The sequence below is a fragment of the Pantherophis guttatus genome, chromosome 1 (assembly GCF_059756535.1).
Source record: "Pantherophis guttatus breed Tessera chromosome 1, ASM5975653v1, whole genome shotgun sequence".
NCBI classification, from domain to species: Eukaryota; Metazoa; Chordata; class Lepidosauria; order Squamata; family Colubridae; genus Pantherophis; species Pantherophis guttatus.
In genome coordinates this window covers 79,718,889-79,738,166 of record NC_142063.1, presented here as the reverse complement: position 1 = coordinate 79,738,166, position 19,278 = coordinate 79,718,889, and the positions used below count along the sequence as shown (strand labels likewise).

Below are 19,278 nucleotides of genomic sequence, written 5' to 3'. Positions count from 1 at the left end.
GCAGCTTACAATGCGTTAAGCAATAGCCTTCATACTTTTGTATATTTTATACAAAGTCAGCTTATTGCCCCCACAAACTGGGTCCTCAATTTACCTACCTTAGAAAGGATGGAAGGATGAGTCAACCTTGAGCCTGGGGAGATTCGAACTTGCAATAATTGCAGACAGCTGAATGTTAATAACAGGCTTTTAGTCTGTTGAGCTATCCAGGCTCCTGTTCTTCAGTAGCTTTTTGAATGCCATCTGACCTGAGAGGCTCATTATGTCCTCAGTCATTTGATATTTTCCATCCATGTGGGTTTTTTTGGTAAAAATACAGGAGTGGTATCATCACTAAAGTGATTGTGGAGACAGATGTTTTATATATAGCTGCTGTCCAGTATAAATGTCTGCTTGCTTTACCTGAGCAGCTGGGAGGATCCTTCACACCTTAGATGATCCTGTTGGGAATATATATTCTTGGCGTACACTCCTGACGTTCTCCACTCATCCTTCCCAGAACAGTCTCTCTCCCCCATCCAAATTTGAAACTAAGGATATATCATAAGAGTGTTGTAGGTCAGTTACCTACATTCTGACTTACAATGGGGCATTAGAGTTTTTACTTACAATCTTTTTTACTTAAATGAATTTTACATTCCATAATTTTACATTCCATTTCAAAACTGTCAAAACATAATGACAGTTTTGAAATTAATTACTGGTATGTCTTAATGTTTTGTGTTTGTATTAGCATAGTATGCTGCCAAGATGTGCTAATCAGACCACATGTAGAAATTGATACTTGAATGGTAATTCAATTTTATTAGTAGTAACTTATTTTATACTTGTAACTCAGCTCATTATAGAATACAGAGAGTAAATTCTCATTGGGCAAGTGAAGTTTTCCATAGTTGCAAGATAAAAATCTCCAGTTATACCAATTCCTATACTGCTTTAAAAAGTCCAGCCTGCTTATGTCTTCTTTCTCACCTGATAATGCATCAGTTCCAGTGGCCTTCAGACATTTCTGCCATACATAGATTTGAAAAGGAAAATCCCAACTAAAGAAAAACAAGAAATACAGCACTATCAAACTCCAGTTATTGGATTTTTCTTGGTGCCAAATGTTCCATTTAACTTCTCAATTAAGCTAATTGTTTGGAGAAGGTAAGGGTCTGAAATGAGAATATTCCATACCGTGGGTGGCTTATAACTTCTCCATTGCCCTTTACAAAAAAGTAATTGCTATATCTATCATGATTCCAACAGCTATCCTATCCTGATAAATAACTCAATCAAGACTTGATTTACCACTTTGCGCTAATCCAGATTAACCTCCACCCATTCATCAATTTAATCTAAAAGCTTGCCTAACTCCAAATGAGTCCAGGCTCTGTGTAGAACATTCAAATCAATAAAACCAAAAAATGGATAGGGTGGAAGCAGTATGTTCTGGAAGAAAATGTTCTGCTAACATATATAATTGTGAAAAGTGCTTCCCAACGACCTGAGGAAACGTTGGGCTTTCAGATGTATTTTTTTTTTTAAAAAAATGGGTGATGACGTAGTCCACAGTACATATTGCTTTCTCCAGAGTGATTGAAGTTGACAGACCCCCGGATGTCTACTGCCACTCTCTGGACTGGCCAGCTACAAAGGTGCCTTTACTCCATCCTTGCTGTTTCCCATTCTCTGATAAACATTAGAGGTTTTTATTCATTTTATCACATCCCAACAATATCAAGTCCTGTAAAAAAATTGCTTATTCTATGTCTGCCTGCTTCATGAGTCCATTTGAATGTGGTTATGAAACTAAGCATAGCTAACTGTCTCTAGGGCTTACAATATCCTTATAGACATATTCCTGACATAGCAGTTTTCTTTTGATGAATCTGGAGTTCTGAACTTTGCTGAGGAGTTGAAAGTTGTGTTTAGATTTTATATCATAAGCCTGAATAAAACGTTAAGATGAAACTCCGTTTTCTAGATTGTGTGGAGAAGAACCCTAGGTTTGTTTCAGCTGCACTCAGTGTAAAAAGAAATTAAAAACATTGACACAATTTTCTAGCTAAACTTTTACCTACTTCTATAAAAAAAAAAATAGCAATCTCCAAATCAGAAATTCCCGTGTTTCATATACCTAAACCTCTTTCAGTTTTTTTAAATAGGAGAATTCATTTCAGTAAGGTGTTGCTTAGCGTGCGGCCCTCCCGAGCTCCGTTTTTGCTGGCAGAGGGTTGCAGGAGGCCATTCCAACAGAAAATGGAGATTGGGAGCCTGTTTTTGCTGGCAGAGGCACTGCGGGGCGGTCCTTCGTTGTTTCGCCATACCCCCTTTTTGCGGGTATGTCATAATTTTAAATGGCTGCTAAGCAATCTGTTATAAGTCAAAGACTATCTGTATAAAAAATGCTCTTTTTTCCTATTTGACACACTTATTTGGAATTAGGTGGGTACTAAAGTTTTCTTCTGGCAGAATCTTTGGATTCAACCCCACACTTGCAATTCTTAATAATGATTCTCAGCTTGTACAGAATTGGAATTAATCTTTTTGTATTTTTTATTTTATTTTCTCAGTTAGCAAAAAGAGGAATGAAAGTGGTTCTTATTAGCAGATCTCAGGAAAAACTGGATAAAACTGCCAGTGAAATAGGTGAGTATTTTTCTTGGTTATTTAGTTTTTATGAAATCAGTACTGGGGCCTGATAGCTCAGCAGACTAAAAACATTGTGATTAACACCAGCTGTCTGCAATTACTGTAAATTCGAATCTCACCAGGCTCAAGGTTGACTCAGCCTTCCATCCTTTCTAAGGTAGGTTAAATGAGGACCCAGTTTGTGGGGCAATAAGCTGACTTTGTATAAATATACAAAAGTATGAAAGCTATTGCTTAACGCATTGTAAGCCACCCTGAGTCTCCAGAGAAGGGCGGCATATAAATTAAATAAAAAAATAAAAAATAAAAATTCTTTGTCACCACAAGATGGAGCTGAAAGAAAGAGCTACCTCCACCTCTTTTGGCTAGAAGGCAGGAGTTAGTCATTTACCAGTCACAGTCAGGAAGGGTGGGGCAAGAGGGCAATCTCTACCCGGGTTAGGTAGTTCTTTTGTGGTAGCTTCCTCCTGCTAGTCACATCCCAGAGGTTCCTCCCTCAGATGATGGTGATGGCTAAGTTACAGGCACCAGAGCAGTGGTGGGATTCAAGTAATTTAACAACCGGTTCTCTGCCCTAATGATTTCTTCCAACAACCAGTTTGCCAAACTGCTCAGAAAGTTAACAACTGGTTCTCCCGAAGTGGTGCGAACTGGCTGAATCCCACCACTGCACCAGAGACAGAACTATATTGTACCCCAGTGGCCTTTTTTCTCCTACAGTGAAGTGGTCCCAAGCAGACTGTGCCATGACTCAGGCAGCCTGGGTGATGTTTACATTTATTTAAGATTTCTTTTGTTTTGCCTTTGTTATTTTTATAGATAACTCAAGGTGGCAAACATACCTAATACAGGTAGTTCTTGACTTAACAACAATAATTGACCTTGGAATTAGGATTGGCAGTCAATCATAATTTAATGGCCAGATTAAATTCTTTACATTTTGTGTGACAGTCGTTAAGCAAATCCATTTTCCCTATTGGGCACTTTTTGCCAAGTAAAATGCCAGAAACCTGTAAAAAAAGTTGCAAATCATGGTCATGTGACCATGGGACACCGCAAACAGCTGTAAAGTTCTGCCAAGTACTCAGAATGCGATCACATGAACATGGGTGGCCATTGTAACTTTGAAAATGAGTTGTAAGTACTTCTGAAGAGATTTGTCATAACTTCTAATTGTCGTTCAGTGTCCAGCTGTAAGTTTAGGACTACCAGTAGTATGTTCCATTTTTATTTACCAATTTTTATTTACCACATGCATTTTACAATTTAAGAAGAGTCAGATGTACATGTAGTCCTCAATTTACGACCACAATTGAGCCCAAAATTTATGTTGTTAAGTGAGAAATTTGTTAAGTGAGTTTTGCTCCATTTTATGACTTTTCTTGCCACATTTGTTAAGCAAATCACTGCAGTCATTAAATTAGTAACACAATTGTTAAGTGAATGTGGCTTCCCCCTTGACTTTGTTCGTCAGAGGGTTGCAAAAGATGACCACATGACTCTGGGACACTGTAACCGTCATAAATGTGAGTCAGTTGTCAAGTATCTGAATGTAAATCATGTGCCCATGGGGATGCTGCAATGGTCATAAGTGTGAAAAGCTGTCATAAATCAATTTTTTCAGTGATGATGTAACTTTAAACAGTCACTAAAGGAAGTGTTGTAGGTAGATAGATAGTCTAGGACAGTGGTTCTCAACCTTCCTAATGCTGCGACCCTTTAATACAGTTCCTCATGTTGTGGTGACCCCCAACCATAAAATTATTCCTAAAATCATTGATAATACATGTTTTCCGATAGTCTTAGGCGACCCCTGTGAAAGGGTCATTCGACCCCCAAAGGGGTCCCGACCCATAGGTTGAGAACCACTGGTCTAGGACCACCTGTATTTGAATTGAAGTGATTGTCTAGATTTTGTTTCTTTACAGTGATATTTCTGTGCTGTCTTAAATTCTGTATGGAGAAGTATAGTGTAAATAAAATGGTATTTGGTATTTGGTTACATTTGTCACAGGTATTTATTTTATTAATTAATTAATTAATTCATTCATTCATTCATTCATTCATATTTCTATGCCGCCCACTCTCCAAGGACTCTGGGCGGCTTACACCAAAGACAGTATACTAAATAGCATATTGCCCTCAACAATCTGGGTCTTCATTTTACCCACCTCGGAAGGATGCTGAGTCAACCTTGAGCCGGTGAGATTTGATCCGCTGATCTGCTGAACTAGCAGACAGCTGAAGTAGCTGCAGTACTGCACTCTAACCACTGTGCCACCTCCGTAGCCCCACATAAAGCTTTTTATAGTTATCCAGTTTGGATGCCACTTCATTCTTCTCATGGCAATATCAGTTAAAACTATAGGAGTAAAAGTCCAACACATTTGGGAAATACAAGTTTGCACAAGTGTATGGATAAGAAGCAAGATCACTTTTCTGACAAAGACAGAATCAGCCTAAAATGATTTCAAAAACTCAACAATGAGACACTTTTAGACATGATTATCTGGGCTTCCATAGAATCTGGAAGAACTGCAAAACGGTGCATTTACAGCTGAAAGAGCAATACAGTACTGTTCGTACTTGATTTAGAGTAGTTGGCTTTCCAATGCACAGTATCTCTGAATTATCAGAGTTTTTATGTCAAAACTCTTTCTAGATGCAGCTTCAGAAATCAGCTATTATAAAAAAAAAAAAAAAGTTAAACAGATTACTAAAATCACCATATGCATCCAAGGTTCAAAACAAAGCTTAGCTATCCACAAAAGTGTGCATGCGGTACAATTCATACAGGAACCTCTGGGCAGGTGTCTGCCTTTCAACAAAGCTAAAAATAGTCCTCATTATCATAAGCATGAGGAACACACTCAGACATGAGCAGCATCATGACAACCTTGTGGAAGAAGTTTAAAATGAATATAATCTTCCTCGTGCTATATCATTCAAATTTCTGAAAGGTTCTTTAGTAAGATTAATTAATTAACTACTGCTCTTTTGCAGTAGTTGAAAAGATAGGGGATTTACCCCCTTCCCCTCCTTATATTGATAAAACATTGATTATAAAAACAGCTGTTTTCCAAGCAGAAGGCTCCCTTTCTACCAGATCATCTTGGGTGTCATTGGACATATTTGATGTCATTCTAGTGGCATAACAAAACTCCCAAGCCCTTTCGTTTCCACCAGTGATTTCAAAGGGTAGAGGTCAGGCGCAAGCAACCAGAGCAATTCATAAATAGCTTAAGTGAGCAAATATATTGACTTTTACCTATGTTACAAGAATCTCCCCATATTGATTGTCTTCCCCTGAGAAGGACCAGATAAAGCTCTATGGATCTTGGGGGAGGTCAAACTTATGCTGCTTGCAGCTGCGCAACGATTCCAGGGTGAGTCCCCACTTGACTCCTGCTTCGAGCCTAGCTGGCAGTTTGCCAGCACTAGAACAATACTGTACAAACCACAGTCTAGTGGTATAAATTAAACATATTGTAATATCAATAATTAAGCATGGTTCCCTACTTTTCAACTCCATCATATCCTGGGCAGTATGTTTTCTGTGTATTTTTAAACAATTCCTGGAATCCAATTTTTGCTTACAGAAGAAAAATGTGCCAGTGGTATGAAAGGCTAGGAGGAAAAATACTTCAAGGCAGCATAAGGTTAATTAAGCTTGATGTTTCCACAAGGAAAGACAACTACTTCACATGGAAGAAGTCGATTTAAAAAAACTAAACAGATCTGTTCTTCCAGTACAGTAAAGTCTAAGGCGATGCCTCCCAAACCTTTTATTACCCAAACTGCTTACCAGAAAGTCCTTTTCCCCCCACTTATTAGAAACTCTTTACTTGAATGTCCCCTTTGTGTTTGGATAATGGGTTTGTGTGTCATTACGCAAAGAAAAACCATTTTTACCTAATTTTGGGTAGTTTATGTTTGGGAATCACTGGTCTAAGATGTTCATAAGACATTCCGATGGTTTTGCTCCAAGATATGTTCTGTAAATTTTGTGCAGTTATAATGCAGAATTTGGATAGAGAATACCTGTGGAAATTAGAGTATTTTTTTTTATATTTAGAGCAAGAAATCAAATGTGTCGTATTGATATTATAATGTAACTCATATGGATATGCAGACAAGGCAGTAAAGTATATGGATATGCAGGAGGGTATGTGGTTGTTAAAGACTGCTCAACAAAGTTTTTTATACAGAGAAATTCAAATAGCTAAATCACTCAGATAAATTACTCTTAATAGAAGAACACTGAAGAAGTAAAAAGACTCAAGTTGCCAGTGTTTTTGTTTGCTAAAAGACAAGTGGTTTGTTCGATTCCATATTACTTTATGGCTTTGCTTTTGTGTTGATTTATCTGCCACCATCTGGGTAGCTGCCTAGAGTTGCCTTTATGATCTAGGTGTCATACAAGTTTATTAAATAAGTAAATGATCGATGCCTTTTGGATATGATTATATACAAAGACATGAAGACTACCTAAAAGTAAGGTAGTATTCCATACTGCAGTAATTTGGTGCAAAATATTGTTCACAGAAAATATAGAGTAACTTTTGCTTTCCTGATTTAAACAAATGCTGAAACATAAGTAAATAGATGATTGAATACAACATGCATATTTGATAGTATTGGAGTTTACCCATCCATGAACTTGTTTTTATTTGTAGAAAAAATCAGGTTCCTGTAAATGTTCCCTGTTGGAGGAAATAGGTAATGAATTTTTCTGAACTCCCTCCAATCTGTTCCTAAAGTCACAGGTGGGGACTTAATGGGAATCAGAGGGGGGAAAGGTGATAAGAAAAAACTACTATAGAAATTATATTGAGCACACTTCTGGATTCAGCCAATTCTAATGTGTCACAGAAGTTTCCCCTTGGATAGTATTTTTTTTTCTTTGTGACCTTAATCTTGAATTATAGAACTATCTTCAAACTACAGAAATAAACTATTATGTAATGCTTTCTCTTTTAATTTTTATTAGTGGTGATCCAAATGGTCTGTTTATACATTGTGATTTTTTAAAATCAGATTTAAATGTTAAATTGTTAATTGTTGGTTTTAAGATTATAAATATTGTTTTATTGGCTGTAGGCCATCGAGAGGTGGTTTTAGATTGGCAGTTATACAAATGTTGGAAGGCAGGCTTCTCCAGGCAGACTGCTTTCTGGGTTTTATAGTGATATTTAACAACAAAGATGTAGGCAGAAAGGAGATTCTTCTTAATGATTAAAAATCTACCTACAAACCTTGCTGTGAATGAATAGCTAGTAAGGCAGTACATACCTTGCTGGTATTAATAGAACATTTAGAAATACATATGTACACATATACAGCATGTAAAATATCTGATTGGGGGTAGTTTGGCCATTTAATTGCAGATAACATAAGAAATACAAAATTAGTTTATAGTCCTTAACTAGAATAATTAGTCAGTCATAGTCACATATTACTGCTACTCTCCTGTTTGCTCTATGAAGAGAAGAATAATCAACTGTCATCATTACTGCCTCTTCAATTTTGCTATTTAATGACTTGCTAACCTGGCATGGATAAGGTTATTTGCAGGACTGTCTCTGCCTGAGGGTAATATTGTCATCTAGCAGGACTTGGGAAGGGAAACTTTTCCATAGCAGTTCCAACTCTGTGGAGAACCCCTTTCTTGAGATCCAGCTGGCCCCTGCCTTTGTAGCTTTCCAGAAGACCATAAGAACTGGCTCTTCCCACAACTGCAATTTTTAGGGTATGACTCAAGCTCAGCAATGGTTTTGCTGAATATATTAGAAAAGGTTTTGGTTCTGTTGTCTTTTGGCTTTTCTTGTTTTTACAAGTCACATAGAGGTGTGTTTTTTTAAGATTGGTGGCCATGTTAGTCAAATACATTCATAAATCATCACCCATCAACCAATGTAGATGATTTTTGTCTGAAGAGTGAGCTAAAAATGTTAGTTACATGAATTGGAAAGTTTTAATTGTATTTGCACAATATTATAGCATGCCTTTTAGATAAGAACCTTGCACATCCCTGATTACAATAAATTGGTGAGATGTTTGGTGTCTTGCTATAGGACTACTAAACTAAGGAATCATAATCTTCCTAGTAGTATCCCTGCAGGTGCAGGGTCTGTTTTTCAAATTGACAAACGCCATTTTGCACAATCAAACACAACATCTGGGTCCAACTGGGCAATGTTCATGTCTGCATTTATTGTGTCTTGCCATCTTTGCTTCTGCCGTCCCCACATGCACTTTGCCATCTGCGTTAAAATGGAAGGTGACACAGGCAATGATATAGGGTGCTACTCATAGGACAAGGCCCATAGAGCTTCTAAACTAGGGGAACAATATTGTTAAACATCTTAATACAGCTTGTTGATTTCTTGATAAAAGTACAGACTCCCTTGGTTTCCTAGATTAGATTTTAAATTTTAAAAACATGTCTGCACTAGGTTTAACATGTCTTTAATTTTTTGTTTTGTTTTAAGTTTGTTCTTTATTTGTTGTAATCCACTTTATAGGAGAAATTGAGCAGAAAGGCTAGAAACAAATTAGTATTAATATAAGTAATACATGAAATATTTAGTCCTCATTTACGTTCCATAAATAGCACATAAGTGCATTCTGCTGATAGCCCTTAGCACACTGAATCATAGTTAGACACCAAATTGTATCTCTGTAATTAAAACCATCTTCTGTATTCATTTATTTAAAAGAAAAATGTGAAGTAGCATGCAGATCTATATATCTTGATTCTGCTCTTGTTAGATTGGTAAATACTGTATTTGAGGAGGGCAGAGCTTAGTCTTGCCCTTCCCTTCTGTCATTGCAAATGTTTGCAGATTTCCACATTTTCCCAATTAGTCACCTTGTACCTTGGGACCAAACTACATGGTGCACACTTATTTTGCTTGTCCGTTGTTTATCTAATCATGGGAAATTATCAATTGTTTTCAGTTACTTTTTCCTCTATCCTTACCCCCTAAATAAATAGTCCTTACAGCAAGATACAAATGTTCACTTTGTGTTTCATCTTTTGGAAACAAGTGCATTATTTTCAAGTCCCCAGGGACATGCTGCTATGCAAAATAATGACGTAAATAGTTCCTACTGCAGCAGCAATCTTGTGATCACATCAGGGGAAAAAAATACAACAGGTTGAACATCTCTAGAGTGAGGTGGAGTGCTGCTATTTTTAGCTACATCTGCTCTGCTTTGAAATCCTGTGGTCAGAGTTTTAGCAGAGACATCTTATCAATGAGCACTGTTTCTAGATCACATCTCTTTATTATAAAAGCTCGTGGTTTTTTTATTGCTAGTGAAAATAATCCAAGATTTTAAGGGATATTGACAAAGATGAACTGCCATAAATAATTATACTCTTTATTAATCCATATGTTATCAGTAGCATATTAATAGAATATCACACATTGTAGAACCCAGTGCAATGCTGCTGAATGTCTAGTAAGGAGATTCATTGAATCTTCTTGCTGAAGGTTGCAGTGCTTTGATTAGGAGATAGCTAAAACATAAATCCCTTGATAAGGTATGCTTTGCCCACAAAAGAGCTTGTTAACTTACTAGAATAGCAGGAACAAACAAAATAGAGCACAAAAAAATCTTAATATCTAAATTCAACTAGAATATGAAATATTTGATCAACCTATACAATAGTGATGATGATGATGAACCATGAAATTGACTCTTAGCAGCCCCATAGATGAATTTTCTCTGGGATGATCTGTCCCACAGAAAAATTATTTGCATTTTTTATATTGCACTAAATCAGGGGTCCTCAAACTATGGCCCCTGGGTCGGATATGTGCAACTTGTGTTGCTGCAGAAAGTCTCCCCCTTTGGGTCTTTTTGTGCGGGTTCGAGGGGAGGCAGAAATTCCGACTTGGGGTCTGCTTCAGTCTCCTGATGTGGGGCTTTGGATGAAGGCTGGAGGGAAGAGCCGCTGGTGGCAAGGAGCTGGAGGGCCTTGTTTCAGTGGGACTGCCTCATGGCCTGGAACTGGCTGACCATCTCAGCCTGCTGAGCCTCCAGGTGCCTGTACCTTGCACTCCTGCAGGTCTTCCCTCTGCTTGGGAAGCCTATGCTCATAGTCCTCAGTGAGGTGCTTCTGCTGAGCCTCCTTCTCAGTCAGATCCAATTTGACCTGAGCCAGGTTTTTTTTGCCAACTCTTTCTCATGGTGGCTGCTTAGTTCCAGCAACTGCTTCCTGTTGGGACCCTAAGGAGCCCTGGTGGGCAGGTGAGGAGTGGTTGGGAGGGGAGGGGTGAGTAGAGGCCTGTAAGGCGCCCCTCAACATGAGTAACATCGAGTTGGTCATGCCCACCCAGTCACATGACGACCTAGCCATGTCCACCCAGCCAGTCATTAGACAGATCATATTAGTGGTCTGCGGGATTTAAAATTATGAATTCAGTGGTCCCTGAGGTCCAAAAGGTTGGGGACCCCTGTTTTATATGGAGCAAACGTTTGGGACTTAAAATATATATGACTACTAGAATAAGCACAACATCTAAGAAGTATTTTGGTGTGGATAAAAAGACTTTAGTTGCTGCAGTCAGAGGTAAATGGGGGAATTTATACGATTTGTTCTTTGTCTAATCAGGGCATAAAATTATTGGTGCAAAAATAATACTATAGAAACTGATAGACTTCCAAAATTGTGTCTGTTAGAACAGGCAAAATTTCAGTTCAAAATCTCTTGGATTGTCCAACTGACAAATTATGTTAGGAGCTATGGCCTCCCTAGCTCTTGTATAATTGGAAAACTAGCTAAAAATATTATTGCACAAAGAATCTTGGCTATAGACACACATAAACATATAGCCATCTTCAATAAGATTGGCACATTGAAATGGATGAGACACTACAAATATTACCTTCCAAATTGCCAAGTAATTTAAACCCAGAAATGCACAAACATCTTTGGATGGTATTTATTCAAGCAAGATTTGTGCAACTGGACACATCCCTATTGGATCCTTACATTAAACAGAATATATTTCATATGTGGTCAGAATTCAAAAATTACATATCACATGGCCCTTCATTTGAACAAATTCGTTCAGTTGAGATCTACATATCTAATTTGGGATAAGTTGTAGGGGTGTTTCTCCAAAAAGAAGGCCAGGTCTAATTTTCTTTTGACCCCCGAAAAAATGGCTAGGCCTTCTTTTTGGAGGGTTCTAATTATTGACTCACCTCATGGCAGTGGCACCGACAGCCCTGTCCAGCAGGAACCTGCTGCTGGCCTGCTTGACGTCATTCGCACGCATCGCCCCGGCCTCCATTTTGCCTGCAGATGCCTTCCGGAAAGCCCTCTGCAGCCGATAATAGAGCTCCGGACCGATCTGGAGCTCTGTTATGGGCTGCAGATAACAGATGCTGGCAGGCATCTGAAGGCAAAATGGAGGCCAGGGTGATGCGTGTGAGTGGTAGCAAGCGGCTGCAGAAGAAGGCGAGGCAGGTGTTGGGATGTGCGAGGCCTAGAAAGTAGGGAAGCTCCACCCTCCATCCCCAGCCTAGCTTATTCTTTCCCTGTGTGCCTCGCCCCACCCCCTGCACCTCGGGGTGGGCGGGATCTTAATTAGGGCTAATTTTGTAGGTGGGGCTTAATTTGATTGCATGCGCTGTCGCATCTTTTCAAGGTGGATCGTCTTTTTGCATTCTTTATTCTTATTCTTTTTTTTATTTAATTTGTTTCTTTTATTCTGTTATCTATGATCTTATTAATCTTACGTGTTTTATATTCTATATTTGATATTGCCTAATGGCTAGTCCATAATAATATTGCTATTGCTATTTTGTATGGTGTGTAGTGTTATTGCTGTGGCTTTCGGGTAAAAAGTATCAGGAAGCAACTTTTAGCTGTCAGATGATTATTTTGCTCCCAGGTTGTCGTTAGTGCTTTATTGCTATTAAGTAAGAAATAAAAGTATGAAATACTTTCGTTGATTCATAGTTACTTATCCTGGAAAATATCTGATCCAGTATTTAAGATAGGTTCCTTAAAACTAGTCAGCGATGAATGCCTAGACAAGAATAATTGTAAATGACTATTAAATAAGTAACTTGTTAGACTTTCAAGAGAAGAGGCTTGGTGTACTTTAGAATAATAACTAATTTTTTTGAAAAATCTTTTCTTTATTGCAAAATAAGAAACTTAAAATTCTTGAAAGCCTTTAAATTAAAATGAGCAAACAATCTGATAAAAGGTTCATTGCAATGATATATTTCAAAACCTTGGCTGTTTTACAGTTTCACCTTATTGTATAATAGTAATGAGACACAATGCTCCATGTTTACCTGTTATGTATATGTTCTTTATTTCAGAGGACAAATTCAAGGTGGAAACAAAAAAAATTGCTGTTGACTTTGAAAACCGAGAAATTATTTACAACAAAATAAAAGCAGGCTTGGAAGGCCTTGAAATTGGTATCTTAGGTTTGTATCTTAAATTCAGTTTCTTTGGGGCTTTTTGGGGAGGGTGGGAGGAAACTACAACCTTGCAATGGGCTGATAAAAATGCACTTTTTAATTGTATTTGTTCTCTGTGGAACAAAGCTTGATATCTTGAACACAAAAAAAATAGAGCACTCCTTCCAGAGATAATGATGATGATGTTATCCATTCAGTTGTGTCCGACTCTTGGCGATTCTCTGCACCAGGTCTCTCCATATTTTCTGATCTAGCACTACTTCCTTGACTTGTTCTATGTTCTGGCTGGTGTTAGCTTTGATGGCGTCCAACCACCGTGTTCTTTGGTGGTCTGGTTTCTCTTTATCGCTAACTCTTCCAAGCATCATTGCTTTCTCCAGGAAATTCCCCTGCATGACATGGCCAAAGTTTAATGTAATGTCAATTACCCTGTAGTTTTCTTACTTTACAGGTAGTTCTTGACTTACAATCACAATTGAACCCGGAATTTTGGTTGTATGCTATTGTGGTTGTTAAGTGGGTCACCATGTGACATAATTTTATGATGGCATCTTGTCTCTCCCAGATGCAATCAAGTGGAGCTGAGGGCTTTGGAGGTTGAGGGAATTCCTAGGAGGCCTGGTACAGACTCTGTAAAAATTATGGGGGACGGGGGGACTGTAGTGTGATGTGAGTGCAGTGAGGCCAGGGAAAGAAGCCATAAGCACCCCAACTTGGCCCAGTAGTACAGCAAAAAGGGACCACACCCATGAAGCCTCCACAATGGTGTGCAGAGCAGGTGACCTGTGGGACATGCCAAATGCCTGGGAGACTCCAATTTTTTCCAGTCATTAATAATAGCTCTTATGAGGACATTTAAATAATATCTGTCCCATTCATCTTGTTGTATTCCAGTTTTACCTCAGAATTTTTCAAACTACGTTCCATGGAACCCTAGGCTTCTCCATTGTGTCGGGGAAGATAATCCAGGAATGTGTGGTAACTCTGCTTCTCTGCCTGGAGACCGAGTCATCTTTTTTGGCCATGCCTCCTTTCCCTGCTTCCTCTCCAGTTCAACTCGGTCTTCGGCCGAAGAGAGACATGAAGAATTAGGCTCTGACCACCATTTCCTTCCTGGATTTATTCCAACTGTAAGACACAGAACTCAGAGATTTCAGCAAAGTGATCTGGGAGGCTACCAGTCTGCTGGTAAGCCACCCTGCCGGCTTGTTCATCGGCCGAGGTCCCTGCCAGTCCCGCACTTCACGGAGAGGGCAAATGAGAATTCGATGTGGTTCCATCGAAGGCCCCCCCCCCCCCCAAAAAAAAGTTCCCTCAAATGCAACCAATTTTCTATCTTTAGATCTTTGACTTTTAACCAGAAACACTGGGATTTTTATTTATTATTTTTATTAAGAATTTTGATTATAATCATGAAAAATAATACAAAGTAAACTTAAAGGAAAGAGAATAGAGTTAAAAAGTGCAAGGGAAAAGAAAATGTAAGAATATAACAAAAAAAAAAGGAAACAAATGTATAAAGAAGTGAGTTGCAAGCTTCATCACAAAACAATAAACACATTTAGTAACTCTTCATCCTCTCTAAAGGTACAAACATTTCTCTCTTCATCCCGTACCCCATCTCTTATCTATAACAAATCCATAAAACATCACATTATTATTTAGCCAACAAGTTCCATGCAGTGAAAAAAATAGTACATTTTTTCATTCCTTTTCAATGTTGAGAAACAATCATTTTTCCAATTTACCATCTACTTACATCACATGTCCAAAGGATGTACACTTTTGCTTGCTGGCCATCTGCTCAAGGATGCGGCCTTTATTTAATCTACGACTGGTTGATTTCTTCTTCTTGAGGTTCATGTTACTTTTAGCAATCGTCTCTAAGTCCATAATTTATGGGCCTCTGTCTTTCTTTTTATCAATGACTAGTTTTCTCATCCATATATTGCTACCACAAACTATTTTTGTCATTTCAATACCCTCATTCTTCATGATATTGTTGAATTTTGTCATTGCCTCCTTCTAGAGGAGTAATCTCTTTACTGCTTCAGCATACTATCTATTTCTGTTCTTGAGCCCAAGAAAACATAACCGTTTACCACCCACATAGTGATACCAGGGGTTTTCTTTTTTTCTTTCTTTTTTTTTTTTTGAAAAGGACTCATTTAAAGTGAGTGGTAATTCCAATAACCAAAAATACCATGAAAAACCTAGATTGAAATTATGTTTAATTGATTGGTGATGACTAGAACATCACAGATTTGAATTGTGTGTGGGGGGAAATTGAAGTGTGTGAAAAAATATTCAAAACACTTACATTTTATTAATCTGTAAAAAAATGGACCTTTTAGAAATATGGAAACAAAAAAGAAAACATTTTAAAAACAAGAAATTGTGGCCGAAAGAAAATGTTTAATGTAATAAAACTGTTCTTAAGGGTACTATTTTGCATTATTCTTATATTTCTGTCTTTTTTGTTTTCCTCACTCCACTCAAATATTCTTTATTGAGAGATTTCAAATATGTACATCGTGTGGGTTTTTACTGCCATCTAATGTTCTATAGTCTAATTCAGTCTCAGTTGAAGAGTATCATTTATTCTTAGACATCATGAAGAAATACTCTTAATAGGGCTATAAATGATATTGATGTGCAGCTCATGATAGCAATTTGGCATATTAGAGCAAATAACCATACAATAGTTTTACAGTATCTTTTGTGAAATAATTCAACTGATTAGAGAGAGAAATTCAAGAAAATCTTGACTCTTCATGACCACCTGGAGAAATTCATGTAGCTTTTTTGGCAGGATTTTCTGAAGAATATTGCCATTGCTTTCTTCTTAGAAGTGAGAGAGAATGAGTGCCCAAAGTTACCCAGCTGGCTTCAGGACTAAGGCAGGACTAGACTCATAGTCTCCTAGTTACTAGCCAGGTGCTAGTACTTATTACACCTCTAGATACAATTAAAGAATGTTATTTGAAGTAGAAAGTAAGTACGGTAGTTAACATTTGCACCTGAATGAAAGAAAGAAGGCTGATATGATAGTTAATAAACTTTACTCATTTATTTTTGGAGCCAATTTTGAAAAGGCATGTTCAGTTCTGTGCAAAAGTATTTTTCTCCTTTTGGTTATTTTGAATTTCTGCATGTCTTAGTTACTGAATATTATTAAGCTTCATGTAGGTTTATGTAAAGTTATGCAAGTTTTCTGTTCCGTTATGCAGATTCACTGGATTAAATTAAGTTTGGACCAAGTCAATGAAAAGCATGATTTTAAAAGAATGCAAATTCTAACTTATATAACTGTGTTTATGATTGGTACATATAGCTAAGAAAATGTTACTCGCTAAACAATGTAAAATACAACAGTTCTTACGATGAAGAACTTTATATGTCAATGCAAACTACTTATTGTAGTTTAAGTGACATGCAGCAGTCCAAGAGATTAAACTTTAAACAATGAAAATAATATTCTAGCAAACATGTTAGTTTATATGTAGTTGAACATTCAATATAATTACATGGCACTATACAGCTGAATTTGTATTTTTCAGGCAACTCATAAAATTATGCATCTGGATCCAACCAAAGTAGCTTTTCTGATGCTTTATGACTTTAATAGAAGTGACACTATTGACAGTGTTTTTGTGTTCATTCTTGTTCTGTGCCTTGATTAATAACATGTTAAGGAACTTCAATGCATGCATAATCTCAGGTCTATAGGATTGACATCCCACTTAACTATTTGATAAACACAGTGCTATCAAAACTTAATTTTAGAACATCATACATTCAAGGTGTATATTTAAAAATTATGTATGTTTCAGTGAACAACGTGGGCGTTTCATATGATTATCCAGAATATTTCCTCGAGATTCCAGATTTAGATAAAGTAAGTATTCATTTCCTCCCATACCTGCCTTTTTCATATAATATTTAATATTAAATTTAAATATTTGTAAGTGTGACACTGGTTTCATTTCATTTGTTAATAGGATCATAATTGCAAAAGTACCGTATTTTTCAGAATATAAGACACACCGGAGTATAAGACGCACCTACCTTTTTTGGTTGTTTTTTTTAAAATTTTTTTTTTATTTTTTAGGCAAACAAACATACAATGTATTTTCTTTGAACAGAGTATTTGGCTGGTTCACAAATTTAAACAGTGTTTAGTCATTTCAATTAAATTTACAGTTTCTATATTTCCTTTTTGCCATATTTATTCCTCATTTATTTTTTTTAAAAAAAACAATATTACCCTTCATTCTTATCTCTAATCTTAATCAAACTCAATTTTTCCCTTCTATTCTATATTATACCCCTTCCCATTGTCATCTATTTTTATATCCATCCTCACATTGGTTAATTATTTAATATTACAATTGTTTAATACAAATTCAACATTTTTATATAAATCAATTAGTTATAACTATCTTTTTTGTATATCAATATGAACATGAATATTCCAATTATTTCCATGCAATCCAATTTCTTACAAATCAATTAATTATATTTATCAATAATAATAAACCAAATAATTTTCCCCATATATTCCTCCAAACCACAACTTAACCATTTCTGCTTTCAATTCCTTAGTTAGAGCTTTTTTTCTTTTGCGTTTTAAAATCTTGAACTCTTCTCTTTTGCCCTAAATTTCCCATTGTTTGCACCTACCTTTTTTGGTGAGGAAAAAGAAAAAGAAATCTCTCTCTCTGCCTCATTTTGTCACGTTGCAGGAAAGAGCCTGCTTTACTTTCAGTTTCGTTTTTTCAGCATAGCTAGGGGAAAAAAAATCTGCTCCAGCACTCTTTGCAGCAAGCAGGAGAGCCCTGTGCAAAACAGCTGAGAGCAAATCAGCTGAGAGTAGGGAGGCCGATCTAATCAACTTGTGCTAATTAACCTATGCTGAAGCTGGAAGGGACTTTTTTTTCTTGCTGTTTGCTTGCAAGAAGGTAACTGCTGCGAGGCACAGGCCAAAGGGTGGGGGCCAGTGGATGGGCAGGGCTACATTCGGTGTATAAGATGCACCTAAATTTTCATCCCCTTTTGGGGGGGTTAAAAGGTGCGTCTTATACTCCAAAAAATACGGTATATATAAGAACTTATTAGCACCTCCCCTCCCCAGATTTAGAAACAGTCCTATGAATTGTTCATTAACTTCAAATTAAAATGTATAATGACTAATCCTAATCCAAGGAGTCAGGATACTTCACACCTTCATACCTTCAATACCTTCAATACCTTCATTAAAATCCCCAATATTAAGTGCATTAGTCTTGTTTGAATTAATGTTGTATTTACATCTTTGTCTCTCAGTTTTGTAGAAGTCTTTATTAAGGTTTTGTTTCACATGCAAGAAAAATAATTCAGGCTACTATACTGGCCATAAAAAGCAAGAATTGCTTTGTGTTTAACATATCCTGATTTTCTGAGCTGCACTTTAACCTGGTAAAATACAAGATTATTATAAACAAGGTTAAGCAATATCACATAAAACATATTAAAATGAGGTCTTTTATTACAATATTCTTTATATTAACTATATAGCAATAGCAGCTATACTTATATACCGCTTCACAGTGCTTTACAGCCCTCTCTAAGCAGTTTACAGAATTAAAGCATATTGCCTCCAACAATCTGGGTGCAATCTGGTTACCAACCTCGGAAAGATGGAAGGCTGAGTCAATCTTGAGCAACTCAGAATCGAGCTCCTGGAGTGAGCAGTGAGTTAGCCTGAGTACTGTGCCACCACAGCTATGTGGAAATCTATGATGATAAAAATTCCACCCCAGCTCCCAAAACAACACCTAAAGAAAATACTGATTTATTGCCAACATGTTCAATTGATTTATGTCACACTTCACACAAAGATTCAAGATGAGAAAGTAGATTATTATGAAGGAGTTCTTTAAGCTTCACTAAAAAGGAAGATGGAAGAAACAATAGATAGTTGTACTTGCTCCTTGATGGCAGAAGTACATAATTTGGACCCCAAAAAGTATAGAGATATTTGCTGTTTCAAATTGTGATACTGCTTTTCTTTCAGGCTTTCCTTACCTACCGTTTATGTCTTCTTTTGCTCTATTGCTTCCTCAGCCACCACCTCTGGAGTTTTGATTTAAGAAGATTCTGTCCCTCAGTACAGTCAGAACTTGTATTTGCAACTTCTTTCCCATC

General features: G+C 37.0%; 1 protein-coding gene across 1 annotated transcript in view; it reads left to right on the top strand.

Annotated features, from left to right (window-relative positions):
• The window catches only part of HSD17B12 (hydroxysteroid 17-beta dehydrogenase 12), a 60,004-nt gene that overhangs the window by 20,570 nt on the left and 20,156 nt on the right, over positions 1 to 19,278 (top strand). Inside the window, exons 3-5 of the mRNA XM_034417404.3 lie at positions 2,559 to 2,634; positions 12,988 to 13,098; positions 16,926 to 16,990. Of these exons, the coding sequence (XP_034273295.1) occupies positions 2,559 to 2,634; positions 12,988 to 13,098; positions 16,926 to 16,990 (252 nt within the window). The remainder of the gene's footprint in view (positions 1 to 2,558; positions 2,635 to 12,987; positions 13,099 to 16,925; positions 16,991 to 19,278) is intronic.